Source organism: Hydra vulgaris, chromosome 13, assembly GCF_038396675.1.
Source record: "Hydra vulgaris chromosome 13, alternate assembly HydraT2T_AEP".
Taxonomy (NCBI): Eukaryota; Metazoa; Cnidaria; class Hydrozoa; order Anthoathecata; family Hydridae; genus Hydra; species Hydra vulgaris.
This window is the reverse complement of record NC_088932.1, coordinates 10475001-10493232: the sequence shown is the minus strand read 5'-3', so window position 1 is coordinate 10493232 and position 18232 is coordinate 10475001. Positions and strand designations below refer to the sequence as shown.

General features: G+C 26.4%; 2 protein-coding genes across 7 annotated transcripts in view; one reads left to right on the top strand and one right to left on the bottom strand.

The window, feature by feature from the left end:
- Window positions 1-274: 274 nt before the first annotated feature.
- Window positions 275-18232, bottom strand: part of LOC100210184 (sodium channel protein 1 brain) — a 68309-nt gene continuing 50351 nt past the window's right edge. For all 5 annotated transcript variants that reach the window (XM_065816302.1, XM_065816305.1, XM_065816306.1 and 2 more), the window contains 10 exons: window positions 10807-10932; window positions 9235-9552; window positions 7323-7460; window positions 6926-7039; window positions 6131-6401; window positions 5800-6042; window positions 3909-4061; window positions 3482-3739; window positions 1766-1876; window positions 275-770 (listed from right to left, as the gene is read on the bottom strand). In XM_065816302.1, the coding sequence (XP_065672374.1) occupies window positions 298-770; window positions 1766-1876; window positions 3482-3739; window positions 3909-4061; window positions 5800-6042; window positions 6131-6401; window positions 6926-7039; window positions 7323-7460; window positions 9235-9552; window positions 10807-10932 (2205 nt within the window). In that variant the 3' untranslated portion in view covers window positions 275-297. The remainder of the gene's footprint in view (window positions 771-1765; window positions 1877-3481; window positions 3740-3908; window positions 4062-5799; window positions 6043-6130; window positions 6402-6925; window positions 7040-7322; window positions 7461-9234; window positions 9553-10806; window positions 10933-18232) is intronic.
- LOC136090164 (uncharacterized) lies at window positions 13861-17199 on the top strand. Of its 2 annotated transcripts, XM_065816308.1 has the most exons (4): window positions 13861-13971; window positions 14085-16040; window positions 16178-16743; window positions 16824-17199. In XM_065816308.1, the coding sequence occupies exons 2-4, from the start codon at window positions 14091-14093 to the stop codon at window positions 17110-17112; spliced, it is 2805 nt and encodes a 934-aa protein (XP_065672380.1). In that variant the 5' UTR covers window positions 13861-13971; window positions 14085-14090; the 3' UTR covers window positions 17113-17199. The 2 variants fall into 2 exon arrangements, with proteins under 2 accessions (XP_065672380.1, XP_065672381.1); XM_065816309.1 differs by lacking the exon at window positions 13861-13971 and having other exon boundaries at window positions 14009-16040.

Below are 18232 nucleotides of genomic sequence, written 5' to 3'. Positions count from 1 at the left end.
GAACATCTACTAAAAAGTGGAACTAATTTTCAGATAACCTAATGCATCTGTGTCAAAAATTTTGTTTTGGATCTTCAGGATTGACTTTTAAAGCATCAAAGTTAAGTATGCAATCATAGTCACTTTTTCACTCGTAAAAGAACATTTTTTCAACAGTGATTTCTTATTTTCAAATCTATATATATACTTTTTTGTAATTTAGCGTTTCTCAAAATATTTACTGTGATATTTATACACATGGGAATTTTGTGCTTTTTGGCGTAGAAACACACTATTTATTTTATATTATTATATTAATTAATGAACATCTAGCTGAACAATTTCACTACGTCTTTTATTAAAAGTTAAAGACATTCGGTTACCCCGGTTTGTTTTTCTTAAATTATTAAAACGGGTTAACTCACTTTTGTTCGGAAAAGATTGAGTTCGCTTTTTGATATAAAAGTTATGCAACATGTTTCCATTTGACTTGCATGTTTCTAAAACGTCATTTCGTTTATTTTGCATTTGCGAGTAACTCTTTAAAGAAGTCATCGAGCTATAAGCGAACCTTATGGCAGCTAAATCGGAATCACATTCAATTTGTTTGCTCATTTCCTTTTTTTCCTTCCATTTTTTGTAATACTTTTGAATAGTGTATGCAGCTTTGATTTCCTGAAACCTTATCATGGTTGTTGTTCTCGAAGTATATTTTAAGCGATCAGGAAAAGCATTTTCAAGAGTGCGGTCAACTGCATCACAAATACTCATAAAACTTTCCGAGTCACCTTCTAAACAAAAATCAAAACTTTTCTTTATAGCTGTTTTTATTTATTCAAAAAAAATATTTTTAATAATATTTTAAATTAAATAATATAATTATTCAATATACCGAATAACATTAAATGCTTAGTAATAATGAATACCTAATAAAATTGGTATTCATTATTATTAGTCATTATGTCCAAACAAGAGCTTTAGATGTTATAATTTATTTTGCTTTAGGTTTTTATAATATTTAAAGAAACTTTTTTTTTTTTAATATAACTTTCATAGCCTTTTTATTACTTCTAATAATGAATCTAAAGAACACTATTTTATTACCCCCTAAAAGTGAATCTAAAGAACACTATTTTGGAGTCTTTAGATCACTTTCGCTCATCGGCGTTAACATGAAATTAGTTAAAAATTTTTTGAAAAAGTGCTTTAGTATATTTACTATATTTAGCTGTCAAAATACAATATTTCTATCAATTTTTACAAAAAATACTAGAATTCATAATTTAAATATTTCTATCTAATTTCCCGAAAAATATTAAAATTCCGACCAAGAAAGAGCTTATAATTAAGAAAATTTGCCAATAAACGATCAGAATAGATCATATTATTAAATTATGATGTTTATTTCACCTAAAAAACGTATTTATTTAAAATCTTATTGAAAATTGGACAAGCGATTGTTACTTTCAAAAGATTAAAAAAAAAAAAAAGATTCTTTGGTCTGGGTTTTAATTGTTTTACAAACATTTATATTATATGATACCGCAAAATTTATCACTGTATTTTTTTCGTCTTATCATAATTCACAGACTGATCATTTAACGGAAATATGTCGTAGTCAACAAAATATCATACAGACGCTATAATATTTTAAAATCGCCTTAACTACACCGAGTACTAGCTGTTCATAAAAAACAAATTTTTAATTTATTTTTGAGTGAATCAAGTTATGCAAAGTATGAGTAAATTGATTATAGTCTACGAATCAAAAAAAGATTTTAAATACCGAATTTGCGTTTTAACAAGCCTTGGAGCACATCAACGCAATGTATTTTATCACCTTCTATAATTGGTAAATTCAGATTATGAACAGCAATTCTATTTGGAAATGGAATACCTAAGTAGAAAAAACAAAAACAAAAAAACTATAGAAAAACAAAACAACAACTGTATAAAATATAAAATAACTAACTAAAAATGAAACTTTTTCAAAGAATATTATTCTTCGCATTTTTTTTTTTAAATTCACTAATAAAACAAGATTAAAGCAAAAAATTATAACAAAACAAAAATGTATTTAATTGTCAAGTCAAGAAAATTGTCAAGTTAAAAAACAAAAAAGTAACAATTATCCTATATTATTACCTAAGTAACGATTACCTTAAAAGCATAATTTACATATTCAATTTTCAAAAAATTTTCAATTTATATATTAGTTAATAAGTATCAAATAACTGAAGCATAAAACTATGGTTTTTAAGTCGCCGAATTTTAACTTTATAATTTTAAAATTAGATAAAATAATAACTGTAAATATGATGAATACGCGATACTTTGTTTCTGAAAAACTTTCCTTTTAATAATATATTATAGGGGTATATATTATAATACATACCAGTCTTCTCCGTTTGAAATTTAATGAAAAAATGCTGGCAGGATGGTCATTTTTAAATTAGCCTGCGCGATTTAAAAAATTCTTTTTTTTTTCTGTTATTTCATTCAATTAAAATAAAAATAGCAAAAAATAATGAATAAATAGTAGATAAAATAATTTAAAAATATCTGGTAAAAAAAAGTCTTTTTTCATTAAAGTTAAACAAATGAATAAAAAAGATTGTTGCAGTTAAAAACAAAACGCTTTTATTTTTTTTCAAGCGCTTTTTTATGCGCTCGCCAAAGTTTTTGCGGGCGTGTGGGCGAGCACGAAAAGACTATACATATCCTTATTTATCCTTGCAATTGATAAAATATAATCCAGTACAACCTGCATTATATCCTACATTTGTAAACCTGTATCATATACTGTTACCTTGTAAAGTTTATATTCTTATATTGATGAATGGCAACACTCTTGCTGACAAATGAATGGCAATTTCCTTACTGAGTCTTTTACTTGATGCCTTCTTAATAAGAAGGCATCAAGTAAAATAATTTTTCCTTTATCATTATTTTATCATTACTTGATAATCAAATGATAAAGGAGAACTAGTTTTTGAACAAAATTTTCTATCAACCATTTTCTTATTCTCTGATTATCTATTTCCTCGATTATTTTTTTGCAAATAATTTATGTTTATTAAAGTCTATATTCTTTTCTCAAAACTTAAATAAAATAAAAATAAAATTCGCAAACAAAATTAAATTTTTTTTTGTTTATTTTGCTTTTCTTTTATTGCCAAATTATTTGTATAAATCATTGCGCATTTAAAGTTGTTTACAGTGTTCCTATGTAATTTGCTTTGTTACACTAACAAAATTACAATATAAACCTTTATAACAATATTGTACTTATTTGTTTAAGTCAATAGACATAAATAAGTAAATATTATAGTGTCATAAATATATAAATAAATAAAATAGATTTATAATAAATACAATGTATAACATTGTATAGAATAGATGGATTAGAAAAAAAATTCTACTTTATTTTATTCTATATAAATTCTAACAAAACTTATTAACAACAAAAAGTCATAAAACTAAATCAAAAAATACTATATACCTAAAGGAGATCCCAAATTAGCAACAAGAAATGGTAGTTTTTGGAACTCAATATAGTTTGTATTTGACGGATCATAAAGCTGCCATACAGAATAAAACATCTCAATATCTTCATCTGTAATTCCAATATCATCATGTCGATGGACCTCATTGAAGTTTTCCAGAATGATAGCAATATACAAGTTTATAATGATCAAAAATGTAATTATGATGAACGATATTAAATAAATAGCTGCCGCCCATGGAGTTCCACAATTTCCTTTAGAATAAAAAAAAACAAATATGGAAATAAAGTAAAAGTGGCAAAAGAGGAACTTTAATTTAATGAAGTATTTTTTAAAACAGTAAAAACAAAAAACTAATTTAAAGATTCAATTAAGACACTAATACTTGAACAATTTATTAAAAAAAAAAAATTGTTACCATACCATTTGGAAGACCATTGAAATTTTCATCACAATTTGGAGGCTGAACAACAAGTGCATCAAGAATTTCGTTCCAACCAGCTGATGTTGCAAGGCGAAATAAAACCATAATACTGTTACCAAAGGTTTCAAAATTTACAACTTCAGATAATGCACCTATAACGATAGTAGTCATAATAATTTAGAACAAAATTTGTCAGCAACAAATTTGTAAGTTATTACACTAGGAGAACAGTTAATAAATGGGTTTATCAGTTTTGCGTAAGTTGTCATGCAAGCTTTTGCGGCTTGTATAAAATAGTTTAAAAGAAAAATAAGCATTTTTATGTAGAAATGTCAAATTTTTATATAGAAATTTCATTTTATGAACTCAAGGAGTTAATTTAATTTAAAAAACTCATAAACATTATTTAAAGAAACATAATTTGAACAACTCAAAAACCAGAAAACTAATAAGCAAAAGGAATTCAGAAAGTGCATTTGGCAATTTCAAATAGCAATAGAAGAGGATCATTAAGTTAAAAATCAATTTTTAACAAACGGCATGGTGTTTCCTATTATCAGGCTGCATGTAAATTTAAAACTGTTTAGTGGCATATAAGAGCAACTCTACAAAACAAAACAAACATTATATTTTATATAAAGAAAATGATTCTCTAACCAGAAAACAGACAGCTTAATTGAAACCTTTGCATCAATTCCTGTACCAAAAATTGCCAACTCTTTTTGCCTTAGATCCAATTAGAGAATTGTCTTAAATCCAATTTTTTAACTTTGTACCAAAACTAAATCTAAGACAACAAGACATTTTAAGAATTACAAGAATAAAATGCAAGTATAAACCGAAATAATCAATTCTAAAAGATGTTAAGTTGAAAAGAAAAAGAAAAACTTTATGTTATCATATCACTTGTCTCTTTCCATTTATTGTTTTTGCTAACCTAATTTGTCACAATTCAAGTTTTTACATGAATTATTTGTCTTGGTTTAATCTCACAAAAATCTTGCGATACTTTTTTTGGTTTAATCTCACAATTTATATTATACTAATGAGGTAATTACATAATTGGATGCCAATATATCTAAATTATGTGTTAAAATAAAAAAAGTCTCCAAATGTATTAAAAAACACAACCGATTATGTAAAATTGATATTTTAAAAAACAAGTAAAAAGAGTTAATTGCCGAGCAAAAGGCTTCTACATCTCTGCAGTAGTATTGAGTCAAATTGACACCCAACAGCCTCATTTGCATAAATGGTATACAAAAGAGACTTAAACTAGCCTTTTAAGATATGCATTTAATTTAATATTTAAAAAAATATGTCTCTCTATATATTTGATATATATTTTTTTGCTTTTTGAGTTATTGAATAAGTAGATTTTATTCTTAAAATATTTGTTGTCTAACTTTTTCTAAATTTTCTCAATTACTAAACTGAAAATCTAGAAAGTTTGCAGTCACATTCGGTACTGCTTGTGCAAGCAAGTGGGCAAGCAAGCAATGAAGCAAGGTTCAATGTCTTCTACTGCCTATTTAGATGCACATAAAACATTTCCTATATATAAAAATTGACCGGTATTTTAAATTATCAACTGAAAGTTAGAAACAAAATTTTTTTTGTCTTTTTCACTATTTCTTTTCCTGGATTAAAAAAAAAGTGCAAAATTACCAACATGCAGATTTAAATACCAAACCAATATACATATATATATATATATATATATATATATATATATATATATATATATATATATATATATATATATATATATATATATATTATATATATATATATATACACACACACACACACACTTATATATAGATATATATTTATAATTTAAGGTGCAACACATATATTTACCATACCACATGTAACACACATTTTTACCTTGCTTCTTTACATGACCAAAAGTAGACATCCCAATAATAGAGTATATGAATAAAATAAGAAATAATAAAGCTCCAATGTTTAAAAGGGCTGGTAATGAAACTATCAATGCTATCATTAATCTGCGAATTCCTTTTCCACTATTAAAATAACGAAGAAGACGACTAATTCGAAGAATACGAGCAAATCGAAAAATATTTGGCGAAGTTGATAAAGTGACTTCAAAATATTCTATTAATATACCTAAACATTAAAAAAATTATATTAGTTTTATTTGCAGTATTAAATTAAAAATAAAAATAATAGTATAGAAATAGTAGGAAGCACTCACCAATTACTGACAAAAAAACAACAACCAAATCAAATATATTCCAGCTATTTGAAAAATAATGACAACGCAACACTATGAGACGCAAAACCAGCTCAAGTGAAAAAATGGCTGTGAATATAAGATTAGTACGATTTAAGAATCGAGTGACCCATTCAGACTGATTATAATGATGAGTCATCATCAAAAGGATGTTGCAAACAACCATTATAATTATAAAAGCTTCATATTTTGGACTTGTAATGGTATCAAACAATTTAGAGAAATAACAGCCCTGTTTTTAAATTAAAAAAACTTTAATTATTAGTATACCAATAGAATAATAATAGTATAAATAACAATAAGATACATTTTTTCCCTCATATTTTGCTGTACAGATAACACTTACAAATGTTTTAAATTAAAGGTGTAATATTTACAAGTTTTGTGAGTCAAAACATATAATGAAATTTTTAATTAAATTAGTATGGGCAGGACTTCAAGAAGATCATAATGATTTTATGACAAAGCCGAAAAATAATAAAAGAAGGATTTTTCTAATTATGACCTTCGAAAAATAATTGAAGCATACAAGAGTTCCTTTTCTTAGAATTAACTTTAACTATGTTTAATTTTTTTAAATTTAAAAAGTCAAAAATTTATATGTATATATATATATATATATATATATATATATATATATATATATATATATATATATATATATATATATATATATATATATATATATATATATATATATATATATATATATATATATATATATATAAATCAATTTGCATTAAAAATATTAAAAACCTTTGGTCTCTGTAGTAATCTATTAGATTTTTTGGATAAAGCATTCTTCACAGATAAAAACCATTGCTTTTGTAGAGCAGATAGATTCACTTCAACTGTTTTACAACCATCAAACTAATAACAAATTTAAATCGTAAATATTTATACATTTAAAATAAATATAGATTTAAATTATAAACATTAATTATAAAATTAAAATTATAAAAACAAAAAAAAAACTGTCAATAAAAAAATCATAATATTTTAATTAAAATTAAAAAATTATTTATATACTTTTGATTTTTTTATTCACTCTTTATTATTTAACTTTTTGGTATTTTTTAAATTATTCATTATTTTATAGTGTTTTCAGCATGTTTCATAAAACATTTCACAAAAATAATTCTTATTTTGTTACCTGTTTTTTCAGTCGATAGAAGTTGTCAATAATGACAGATACAAATAAATTTAATATAAAGAAAGCTCCAAAAATGATGAAGACAACAAAATACATGTGTGCAAAGAAATTGTTGCCTGAAATTGGTTGCATATCCACCTAAGTTAAAAAAAAAAATACAATTAACTATTGATTCACGTAATTAAAAAAAAGATTAACAATAATTGTGTTTCGAGACATATTTTGATTGAGTAAAAGAACTAAGTAAAAAAATCGTGATAAGGAAAAAATCGTGATAAGGAAAAACAACTTATTGAAAAACTTTTATCTTAATGGGTTAATAAAAAATACTTTTTAATTAGTAAATAGAATTAATTTTTTATTTTAAACTTTTTAATTAGTAAATAGAAACTCATTGCTAATTTTTAAGTGGACCTTAAAGCGACTTATGCATTTGTAATAATTCTTAAGGCAGAAATAGGAACAACAAATGTAATGTTTATGTTAAACTTTTAATATGTATATTTATATATACCAAGTCTATATAAGTATTTCAAAGGTCAAACTATTTAGCATTTGATTAAGCCAATGTAATTCTGTATTTACTTATTTTTATCTCTAATATAAATGAAGTAACTAATTTTTACTTTCCTCATCTATATTATATACAACTATAGTAATAATTATTTTTTTCTAATATGCTTTTTAAAAAAATGTCTTAAAATCCCTATACTGGTTTAACTTTTCTTCACTTTGTTTTGTTTTTCACAATCTACTACCATTGGAGTGTTCTTATAGAATTAAACAAATTTACCTATTTCTCACATAATAAATTATTAAACTCACTGTTTTGTTATGCTGATTTCTAAATTGATTTCTGCACTCAAGGCTTATGGTGTTTACCTGCTGTTGGGCACCTGTGTGTAGTGTGTATAGAATGTTTTTACAGATTGTATTTTAGAAAAAAACCTTTATATATTTCTTTAACTTTGTTGTTGTTGTTTTTGAAGTTTGTGTTTTCTGGTTCAGACTTTTTATTTTTAACACAGCTCTATGAAAAATACTCTATTTTTATAAAAACTCACAAAATCTTTACTATAAACAAAACGATTTAAATGGACTCACTAAAAGTAAGTATTGTAGTTAATTTGTATTTTAAAAAAAATCTCCATAGCTAATTTACAAAGCAACTAAGCATTAATTGATAAGACATTCAATATAAAATGTTGGTTTTAAATGATACAGCTTTGTTGATACAATTATAAAATGTTGTGTGTTCACAACATTTTATAATTGATTTTTGAATGCAAAAAGTTAATAGACTTTTGAATGCAAAAAAATGCAAAAATCTATCAATTAACCAAAGACTTTTTTATAAAAACTCATTTAAACAATTAAAAAATTACCAGTGCTTTATTGCTCAATAAATTTTCTTATGACCCATCTTTCTACCCTTCCACCCTTTAAATCTTTTTACCACCTCCATCTCCCATATGATAAGCTTAATATCATATATCTTTTTCTCTCTCACTAAATTGTTGAACTATAGCAAATAGCATAAAAACAACATTAAGATGTTGAGGTAGTTTTCAACTTAATCAATTCTTGCTTGCAGCTTTATTGGGAGTTAACTCATAAAAAAAAAGTTCAATCGGCATGTTTACAAATGCTGTCAAAAATAAATTTAAACTTATTTCTAATGCTAAAACTTTTTAATTAATGCTTTACATATATAGCTCAATTACATAAAAAGGATATGATACATAAATAAGTACTTTAAGTACTTATGAACTGTTATACTTACGTAGTGTAAAAATACATCCCCATTAAATCAATAAGTTATACTTTATTAAAGAACTATACTCATTAAAAAAGCAAACTCATTAAAACTTTCTGCATATATAAGCTTATTATTATTAAAAGATAAAAAAACCTCAGTTGCATCAACAGCATCTCTCATTATTTCAATCCATCCTTCAAAGACAGCTACTTGAAAGAGTGGCAAAAATCCATTAAGAGCATTATCAAAATTTGCATTAGAATTTTTCCATTGGAAGCCATGAGCTAGACACATGGTTTTGTTTGGAATAATAGAAGCATCAATTCTTTCATTGTGCTCATTTATACATTTGTAAAACTTTCCACCAAATAGTTGAACACCAAGAATGCTGAATATTAACCAAAACAAAATACACACAAGAAACACATTTCCAATACTTGGAATTGCTGCCAATAAACTGTTCACAACAATCTTATGAAATAAAAAAAAATCAATGAATATGATAGATTATAAAACTATGATAAATCTTTTATTTGCAACATAAAAAATTTATCATAATTATGTTCAAATTTATGTTGAAAAAACATTTCAAATATTTAAAATTATTCTTGAACAATTATTTGACAAATTATTAATAATAAAAGACTTAGTCTATTTCAAACAAAATTTGTCTTTTTCATAAAAGAATCTACTTTTAGAGTATTTTAATATTTATTTTTTAATAAAATTTATTCTTTCAAAATTTATTTTTTGATTTTTAAATTTATTTTTTTAGAAAAACAACTATTTTTGAACAAAAAAATTATTTAGTAAATATAACATTATTTTTAACTTTTGTTCCCAGGCTTTGACAAAAAAAAAAAGACTGAAAAATTGCTTTTTTATAATATTACAGTGACACATGACACTGCTGAAAAAAGAATAGCAAATATTTGTTGCATTGTTTGTTAGGATGTTTAAACATTTGCCTAAATTAGAATTTTTTATACTTCCATTATTAAATCTTTTTTCCTCCCCTTTACACATTTTGCTGTTAATATATGAATATGGAATACCAAATTTTAAAAAACTGAAATCCAATGTAAAACACGATGTAAAAATGTGATCTTAAAATTTCTAGTTAATTAAAAAAAATTAAATATCAGTCATTTAAAAATATCACTTATTAGTCATTATAAAAAAATTAGGTATTAGAAATATGTCAGCACCAAAGTTACTTATATTATAAATAAATAGGATTAAAATTTGTCTATAAATATGTCCTAAATATACATATTTAACATAAAAAGTACTGTAACTTCAACAATTCAAAAATTCAACAAAAAAAAACTGTATTAAATACAAATAAAGTATACGAAATAAAGAAAGCAAAAAATACCTATTACTACAAAAAAAAGATACTTATTTTTTACACCCTACCAGCAGCCAAAAGTACCATAAATAATACCAAAAAAAAAAAAAAAAATGAATACATACATTTTAAACACAAAAAATTTTGCTTGGGTGTATGTATATATATATATATTTATATATATACATATATATATATATATATATATATATATATATATATATATATATATATATATATATATTCTTTTTTTAGCTTCTTTTGAGCTTTCCTGAAAAACCACCAAACAAAAGTAAACCATTTGCCCTGGGGAGGCAAACAAAGTTTAAAAATAAATAAATGAATAGATACATAAAAATTCCATTAATTTTTACTTTAATTCCTTTCCAATGAGATATGGCTCTCAATGGTCTCAAAGCCCTCAAAGTTCTCAATGAGCGAATAGCATTTACATTTGTGACAATTCTAGCATACTCATTTAAAACACTAGCCAGTGATACCTGAAAATAAATAAATGTGTATTTCATGTTAAAATATATAATGCAATATACTATAGAACTTATACTCATATGGTGTGTATATATCCATTAGAGTGTGTCGATTTTCACTTTTTTTTGAAATTTGATGACGGCTAATATTTTTTTTTCGTAAATCAGTATGCAAAACATGAAAATAATTTTTTTTTGGAAAAAAAATCTTTTAAGTTCCTTTTTTTCACCCTTAAACTATTATTTTTTTAGACTTTGTTTATATTCTTGAAACTGAAGTTTGCCGTAATCTAAAAAGAAGATCGCATTTATTTACCAAACCATGTAAACTAAAATTTAACTTTTTGCAAAAAATTCGGCATTTCAAAATTTAGTTTATTAAACAAAATTAAATAACAAATATATTTTTAAAGTATAGACTCTCCTTTTCGCAATGTTTATATTTTTTGGATTATATAGGAATTATATTGGATGATTTAAAGTTGTTTATTTTAACTGTGTGTTTTACAAGTTAAAAAAACTACAATTTATAATGTTTTGGTATTAAATTTTAATACTTTTTGAAATATATATATATATATATATATATATATATATATATATATATATATATATATATATATATATATATATATATATATATATATATATATTATACACATTTGTAATACCAAAAACTAAATGTTTATCATTTCATTATTTTAATTAGAAAGAGTTTAGATTTTAAAGTAAAAAGTACAACATCAAGTTTTTTATACACACATATGTTTATATTTACTTCATAAAAAAACAAGTCCAAAAAATAGTTATCTAACTAAAGATGATTAAATAATAGTTTGCAACTAATTTTTTTAATGAGGTTTACCATGTCTTTCTTACTAGAATTATTGGACATTAATTCTCTGCTAGCAACTTAAACTTGAATGTAAGTATTTCTTCTGGCCTGACCAAAGACATGGCAACCACTTTCAGATGTCATTTTTACACATTTTTCAACAGATTGTGTATGGGAAAGCCACATTGTTACTTTCATTGGAGTCTTAACAAATTCTTTAACTGCTTCAGTTGATAAATGACATGCTAGAGGTGGTTCAGTAATATCACTCCAGTCTATAAGTTCAGACAAACAGGTTGCTTCCATAATGATGGCAGGAGTCTTTCGAATCCTAAAAGATCTCCAAATTGAAGTGCCTCATTCCCTGCTCCTCTTATTTTAACTATTATATCAACTGGTTCTTTTCGCTCATCTTCAATTTGACTACAGAGCATACTTTGCAAAACTGATTCAGGGTAAGCATACCATCCTGATCGTTTGAAAGTGGGTAAAACAATGTCAATTACCTCCTGAGTTTGATTTTTTAGTAATTGCATATGTTTAAGTAAGTTTATTGGTCCATCCACCCAGCACGAATTTACTTTAAGGCTAAACAAGTTTGGAATATAGACAACTACTATGTACTCAACAATCATTTTCAACCTATTTAAAAGGTCACCTGAAAACCCATGTTTGGATACCCAAATTCTGCAAAACCTTAAAGCAGTAGTTAGCCATCTACTATGACAAACAGGACCGATTTCTAGTAATGCAAGTCTCTTAGGCAGAACTCCAGTTTTAATAGATGTCACAATTTGGTACGCATAGCTCTGATCAGTGCTTAGATCTTTGATAATGTCAGGACTAACGTAGATAAGTGGAGAGTTTTCACACACTTTTAAAAATTCTGGGTTAATTTCAAGATTGGTAGCATCATTCAACATCTTACTCAGCGGTCCTGACCAATGATTACCAGGGGCGTGGTGGCTCTAAAAAGCCCATGCGGGATTTTTGTTAAAAGGCCTATATATGCGGGATTATACCATATATGCTTGATGTAAAGGCCCATACGAAAAAAAAATATACATATATATACATATATATATATATATATATATATATATATATATATATATATATATATATATATATATATATATATATATATATATATATATATATATATATATATATATATATAAGAACTGACCTTATTCTAATAAATCATTAATACAAACTAACAAGTTGAGATAATACTATTTGTAATTAATAGTATTGTTTGTAATACTTCAAAATAAAAAATGGCTACAACACGATGTAGCGACCACGTTTTTGTGTTGATTTTCTTAAAACACAACTTTACCGCAAGCAAATACGATTAGTATTTTATTGTTTGAAGAACATAGCCCAACACAAAATTAAAAATCAAAGATTTTAATTTTTCTATTATTATATAATGATATATATTTTATTGTATAATAATATAAATTTTTTTAAATTATACATAATTTTATTCTAAATTAAATATTGAAAATCTTGAAAAATAAGAAATTCTTTTTATAGATAGTTTATGCTTTTGTTTAGTTCGGTGTTTTAACCTTTCTTAACATTTTCGCATAAACTCACAACAGCAAAAATGCCGCTCTTAAAATGGTGCCGTTATTGACATAATTTAAACATAAAAGTTTTTATAACGTAGTTTTATTTAGCAGTTACTTAATTGAAAAGTATTTCTTATCTTTAAAAAAATGCTATTTTATTGTTTTTTCATTTCAAAAAAAAAAAATAAATAAATAAATAGGGAAAATAAAAAAATTTAAAGCCATAGAATCTTTATAATTCATTTTAAACTTACCTATAAATAATAGTAATAAAAATGTGTCGTAAATATATAAAGTGTATGGTTGTAATATCAAATTTTATTTTAAAATATTTGCGGTACTCCCACACCTCAATTAAAATAAGTTCGTTAAATAATATGGTTTTACGCTATTTTTAAAAGGTTATTTATGTTATACATATTTTTAAACTCGTAGGAGTTACATATTAAAAACTTGTGCAAGTTATTTTAATTGATAGCGGGGAGTAATTTTATGGTTATCTTAATTGTTATTGACATGTATAAATACTCATGAAAATTGACTCAGTGAGTAAAATGATATGAGTAACAGATTTACTAATAAGATATTTTTTTTATTATAATATTTCAACAAAGATTCGAACAAAGCACTTAAAAGGTACTTTTTTTTTTTTTGTTCATTTATAATTGTTAATGTATTCTAAATTTTGTTCAATTTTAATTACGTGTGTATTAGTGTGTGATTTATCATTTTGAAATTTTTTTTTCCAGAAAAATATGAAAAAACAGAAATCCGGATGGGAAAAGAAGAAAGAAAAAATTCAAGCTGAGTTAAAGATATTGCAATCGGGTCAAAAAACTCTCCCTGGATTCTTTGCATCATCATCAACTACTCCTATACCATCTGATTCCAATGATACCTTTGAAGCAATTACAGACGAGGTTTCTAGTCACATTAATTCAGTTGACTTTTCAATTTCGAAAACGTCAGACCATATTAGTATTCAATCCCTCCAAACATTGGATAACATAGATGATTCAATTAAACTTTGGCAAAGGCCAGCAACGGGACAAGAGGTAAGTTTTATAACTTGTACCCATCCAATTCAACCAAGCTCTGTAAAGAATACAGTATCCAGAGGTTATAAACGCAATATTGATAACGAACAAGATGAAACTGTACGTACATGGCTCAGCTTTAACCAGAAGAGAGAGAAATATTTTTGCAGTGTATGTATATGTTTTAATGGTGATGCTAACAACATTTTCGTGACTGGATGTCCGTTAGACCCAACCGGAAGATCACACCATCTACACAACATTAATAGACATGAGCTATCAGTTGCCCACTCTGCAGCATTAGACGCATTCTTTATCTCTAAAGCAGGAAAATCCACTCGTCACCTTCTAGACCAAGGGATTAAAACAGTTGTAGACCAAAACCGTTTTGTTCTTAAAAGCATAATAAAAGCATTTCGCACTCTTGTTATGCAAGGCCTACCATGGCGTGATCACCGAAACGAAAATGCTACCGCCATTTTGGAACCTTATTTGCGGCATGGAAACATTCAAGCCTTGTTAAAACTTCTTATAACAGTGGATCCAATGCTTAATGAACACTTGAGGCAGCTTTCAGCCAACGAAAAGACATCGCAAAAATGTAAGTTTGGTAAAAAATTTGGTGCAGTTGGCAGAGGATCAAAAATTACCTGGCTTAGTAACGACACCTTTGATGCACTACTGAAAGTTTTCACTACTCAAATACAAAAGCGAATTATTAGCCTAATAAATAAAAATGGTGTTTTTAGTATACAAGCTGATTCAACAACAGATATAGCTCTGTGCAACCAGATGTGTCTTGTAATTCGTACCATTCAGAAGCAACACCAAGTGGAAATCGCTGAATACGTTTCTTACATTCCATTACACAATGTCATTGAAGAGAGGTTGATTGATATGTGTGAAATAACTCGTGGAAGAGCAACAAATTTATTTACAGACATATCTAATATGTTGGACAAAACAAACCTTGACTGGAAAGCGAATTGCATTGCGCACTGTTTCGACGGTGCATCAGTGATGACAAAGCTTGCGGACCATTTTCGTGAAGCTACTCAAAATGTGAATCAACACATTTGGTGTCATTCTCATCGTCTTAGTCTTGCTGTTGTTGACCATTGTAGCCTCATTGATCATCCTTCAATTCAGCAGCTGTTCTCTATGCTTCAAAACCTATTTAACTTTGTAAACGCAGGTTACAAGAGATGTGCAGTATTTGTGAATACAGTCAACGGAAGCAAGCATAATCAAGGTGGAAGTAGAAAGCTGGCTAAGTTCCTTACGCATAAGTGGCAAGGAAGATGCAAGGCTGTAACTAGTTTAATAGGTAGATTTAACAGTGAGGATGCCGAGAAGCAAGTTAACGATGGATTAGTTGTTCAATTAATCTCTACTTTGGATTTAATTGCCGCTGACTCTGATTTCGATGTGGAAACGCGAGGAACTGCCTTTACGTTTCTTCAACAAGTTCTACGAAAAGAGAGTATAATTTTAGCTATATTATATTCCCAGATGATGTCTCACGTGGATGAGTTAATGGCAATAATGCAGTTTCGAGATAGCGATTATTCCAGCGTGAATCAATTAATCTCTGCAACCCTGTTGAAATTGGAAGAAACTGGAAAAAAATTTGACCACTTCTGGAGATATGCTGATTCATATTGCAAGGTAATAATATCAATATTAAATTACTTTGAATTATCTTGTTTGATTGCTTCATAATTATTTAACCTTGTTAAAAGAATATTTTGATACATATACATTCTAATGTTAAAATATTTGCATGTTAACTATTATATTTATAGGTACTTCAAAGAAATATATATGGTATCATGAAATTAGATCCTGAAAACTCAGAGTTGAAAAATGATTTAGAACGTTTAAGTATAGCATACGGGAACGGTGGTGGCAGTGTCCGTATGAAACAGCTATATGCGTTTCCGAGATCAACATTTCAAGAAATACGTTCTTTAATATTCGGTAATATATTGACAGAGATGCGTGCTAGATTTAGTGATAAAGGATGCGAAGATTTGAATACTTTGTGTTCAATTGTATGTCCAAATATGCTGATTTGTAAGACTGACAAAGAAATTGATGCGTACAATTTCAATACATATATTGCAAAATTCCCCTCATTGAACAACATTGATTGTGTTAGTCTTGGACAAGAACTCAAAATACTTCGACTCTATTTGAAAGCTCTTGGCTCACGTCGAATCGGGATACTAAATGACGACAATGAAATGGAAGATAGCGAAGCAGAAAATTCAGATAACGAAGAACGCGTATTGGCAGAAAACGACTACAAAACAGGAGCTCATAAAGAAAAGAATCATCTTGTGCACCAATGTCTTGTATGCACTTACAAGTGAGTTTATCATATTTTATTATGTGTTCAGTTATTTATTATATTTTAAAATTAATTATGGTTATTTTTCCATACTTTAGATATATTCTGCAACGGAGAGCATTAGGCGGATCTTTGGCAATGAAAAATACGTTTCATATATATCACCATATTTTGACAATAAGTGTTGATATTGATGAGTGCGAGAGAGTATTTTCCGCTCTTAAACATGTAAAAAACAAGTTAAGAAACAAATTGACCCAGGAACATACGCGAGATACGTTACTATGTTACTACAATGCGGATATTTTAGAGGAAATCCCTTTAGATGAAATTGTTAATATATTTGCAGCAGGAAGCCATGAACGACGCCGCCTTCTACTCGGATAGTTTTTTTTAATATATATTGTATATTTAAATATGTATTCCTTTTTTTAATCTGTCTGAGGACAGGATATTACGGAGTGAATTCTTTATTTAACATACAATAATATAAACTGTATAAAAATAAAAAACTTCATTTATCATAAAACAAGTTTATATCTGTTTCGAAACGTTACTAAAATGCAAAACATGAGTTCGATGCTTATTTATATAAAACTTAATTTAAAATTTAACAACAAAACATTTTTCTTAAATGAATTAAAACGCTATACAATTACTATATTGTAATTGTATTGCGATTTAATTTATTAAAGAAAAATGTTTTGGGGTTAAATTTTTAAATTAATTTAATTTAAGTTAATTTAATTATATAATAATAGCTATTATTATTGTTGGGTATGTGGACTTATTTAAATTTATTTCGTCAACATTACGATCGTTAAAAACCATTTATGGGTTCATAATTTTTCTTATGAAAAAAATATATCATAATACGTCTTAAAACATCTACTTTGTTTTCAGAGCAATATTATTATTATGCAAAATACTAATATAATTGCGCTCAAAACTGAAGACTTTATATCAAGTGATTAAACAGAAATAAACAGAAATATTGTAAATAATTGTGGAATTTCTATAAAATTTTGAAAAAATTAAAATTTGCCAAAAGGCCCAAATTTAGATGAAAAAGTGAAAAGCCCATGCGGGAATCCCGCATAGCCTCTAGGGCCACCACGCCTCTGATGATTACTGGCTTTAGTAGGACCATCAAGAAACTTAATAAGACTTCTTAACCCTAGTTCCCCAGTGTACAGATCACATACAATCCATACAAGTTTTTTATTAAGTTTTTTTTCAATCTATTGTATTACTCCTCCTGCCCATCCAGTATTTAAATTAATACTACCACAACCTGTAGCTTCCAATGTCAAATGTAAACATCTTCCTTTAAGCCATTTAATTAAATGATCAGCAATTATCTCTGCAGGTTTTTTTAAATCTGACTCTTCAGGAACAAAATGGAATAGATAATTTCCACCAGGTTCACTGCACACAGTATAATGTTCTTCTTTTATTAAACCTGGGAATTTTCTGCCTTCAACATCAAAGAAAATTTTAGTGTCAT

Coding starts and splice junctions, on each gene's coding strand:
- LOC136090164 (XM_065816308.1), top strand. CDS start 14,091: ATGAAAAAACAGAAATCCGGATGGGAAAAGAAGAAAGAAAAAATTCAA. Junction 16,041..16,177: donor ATGCTGATTCATATTGCAAG/GTAATAATATCA, acceptor TTATATTTATAG/GTACTTCAAAGAAATATATA. Junction 16,744..16,823: donor TGTCTTGTATGCACTTACAA/GTGAGTTTATCA, acceptor TCCATACTTTAG/ATATATTCTGCAACGGAGAG.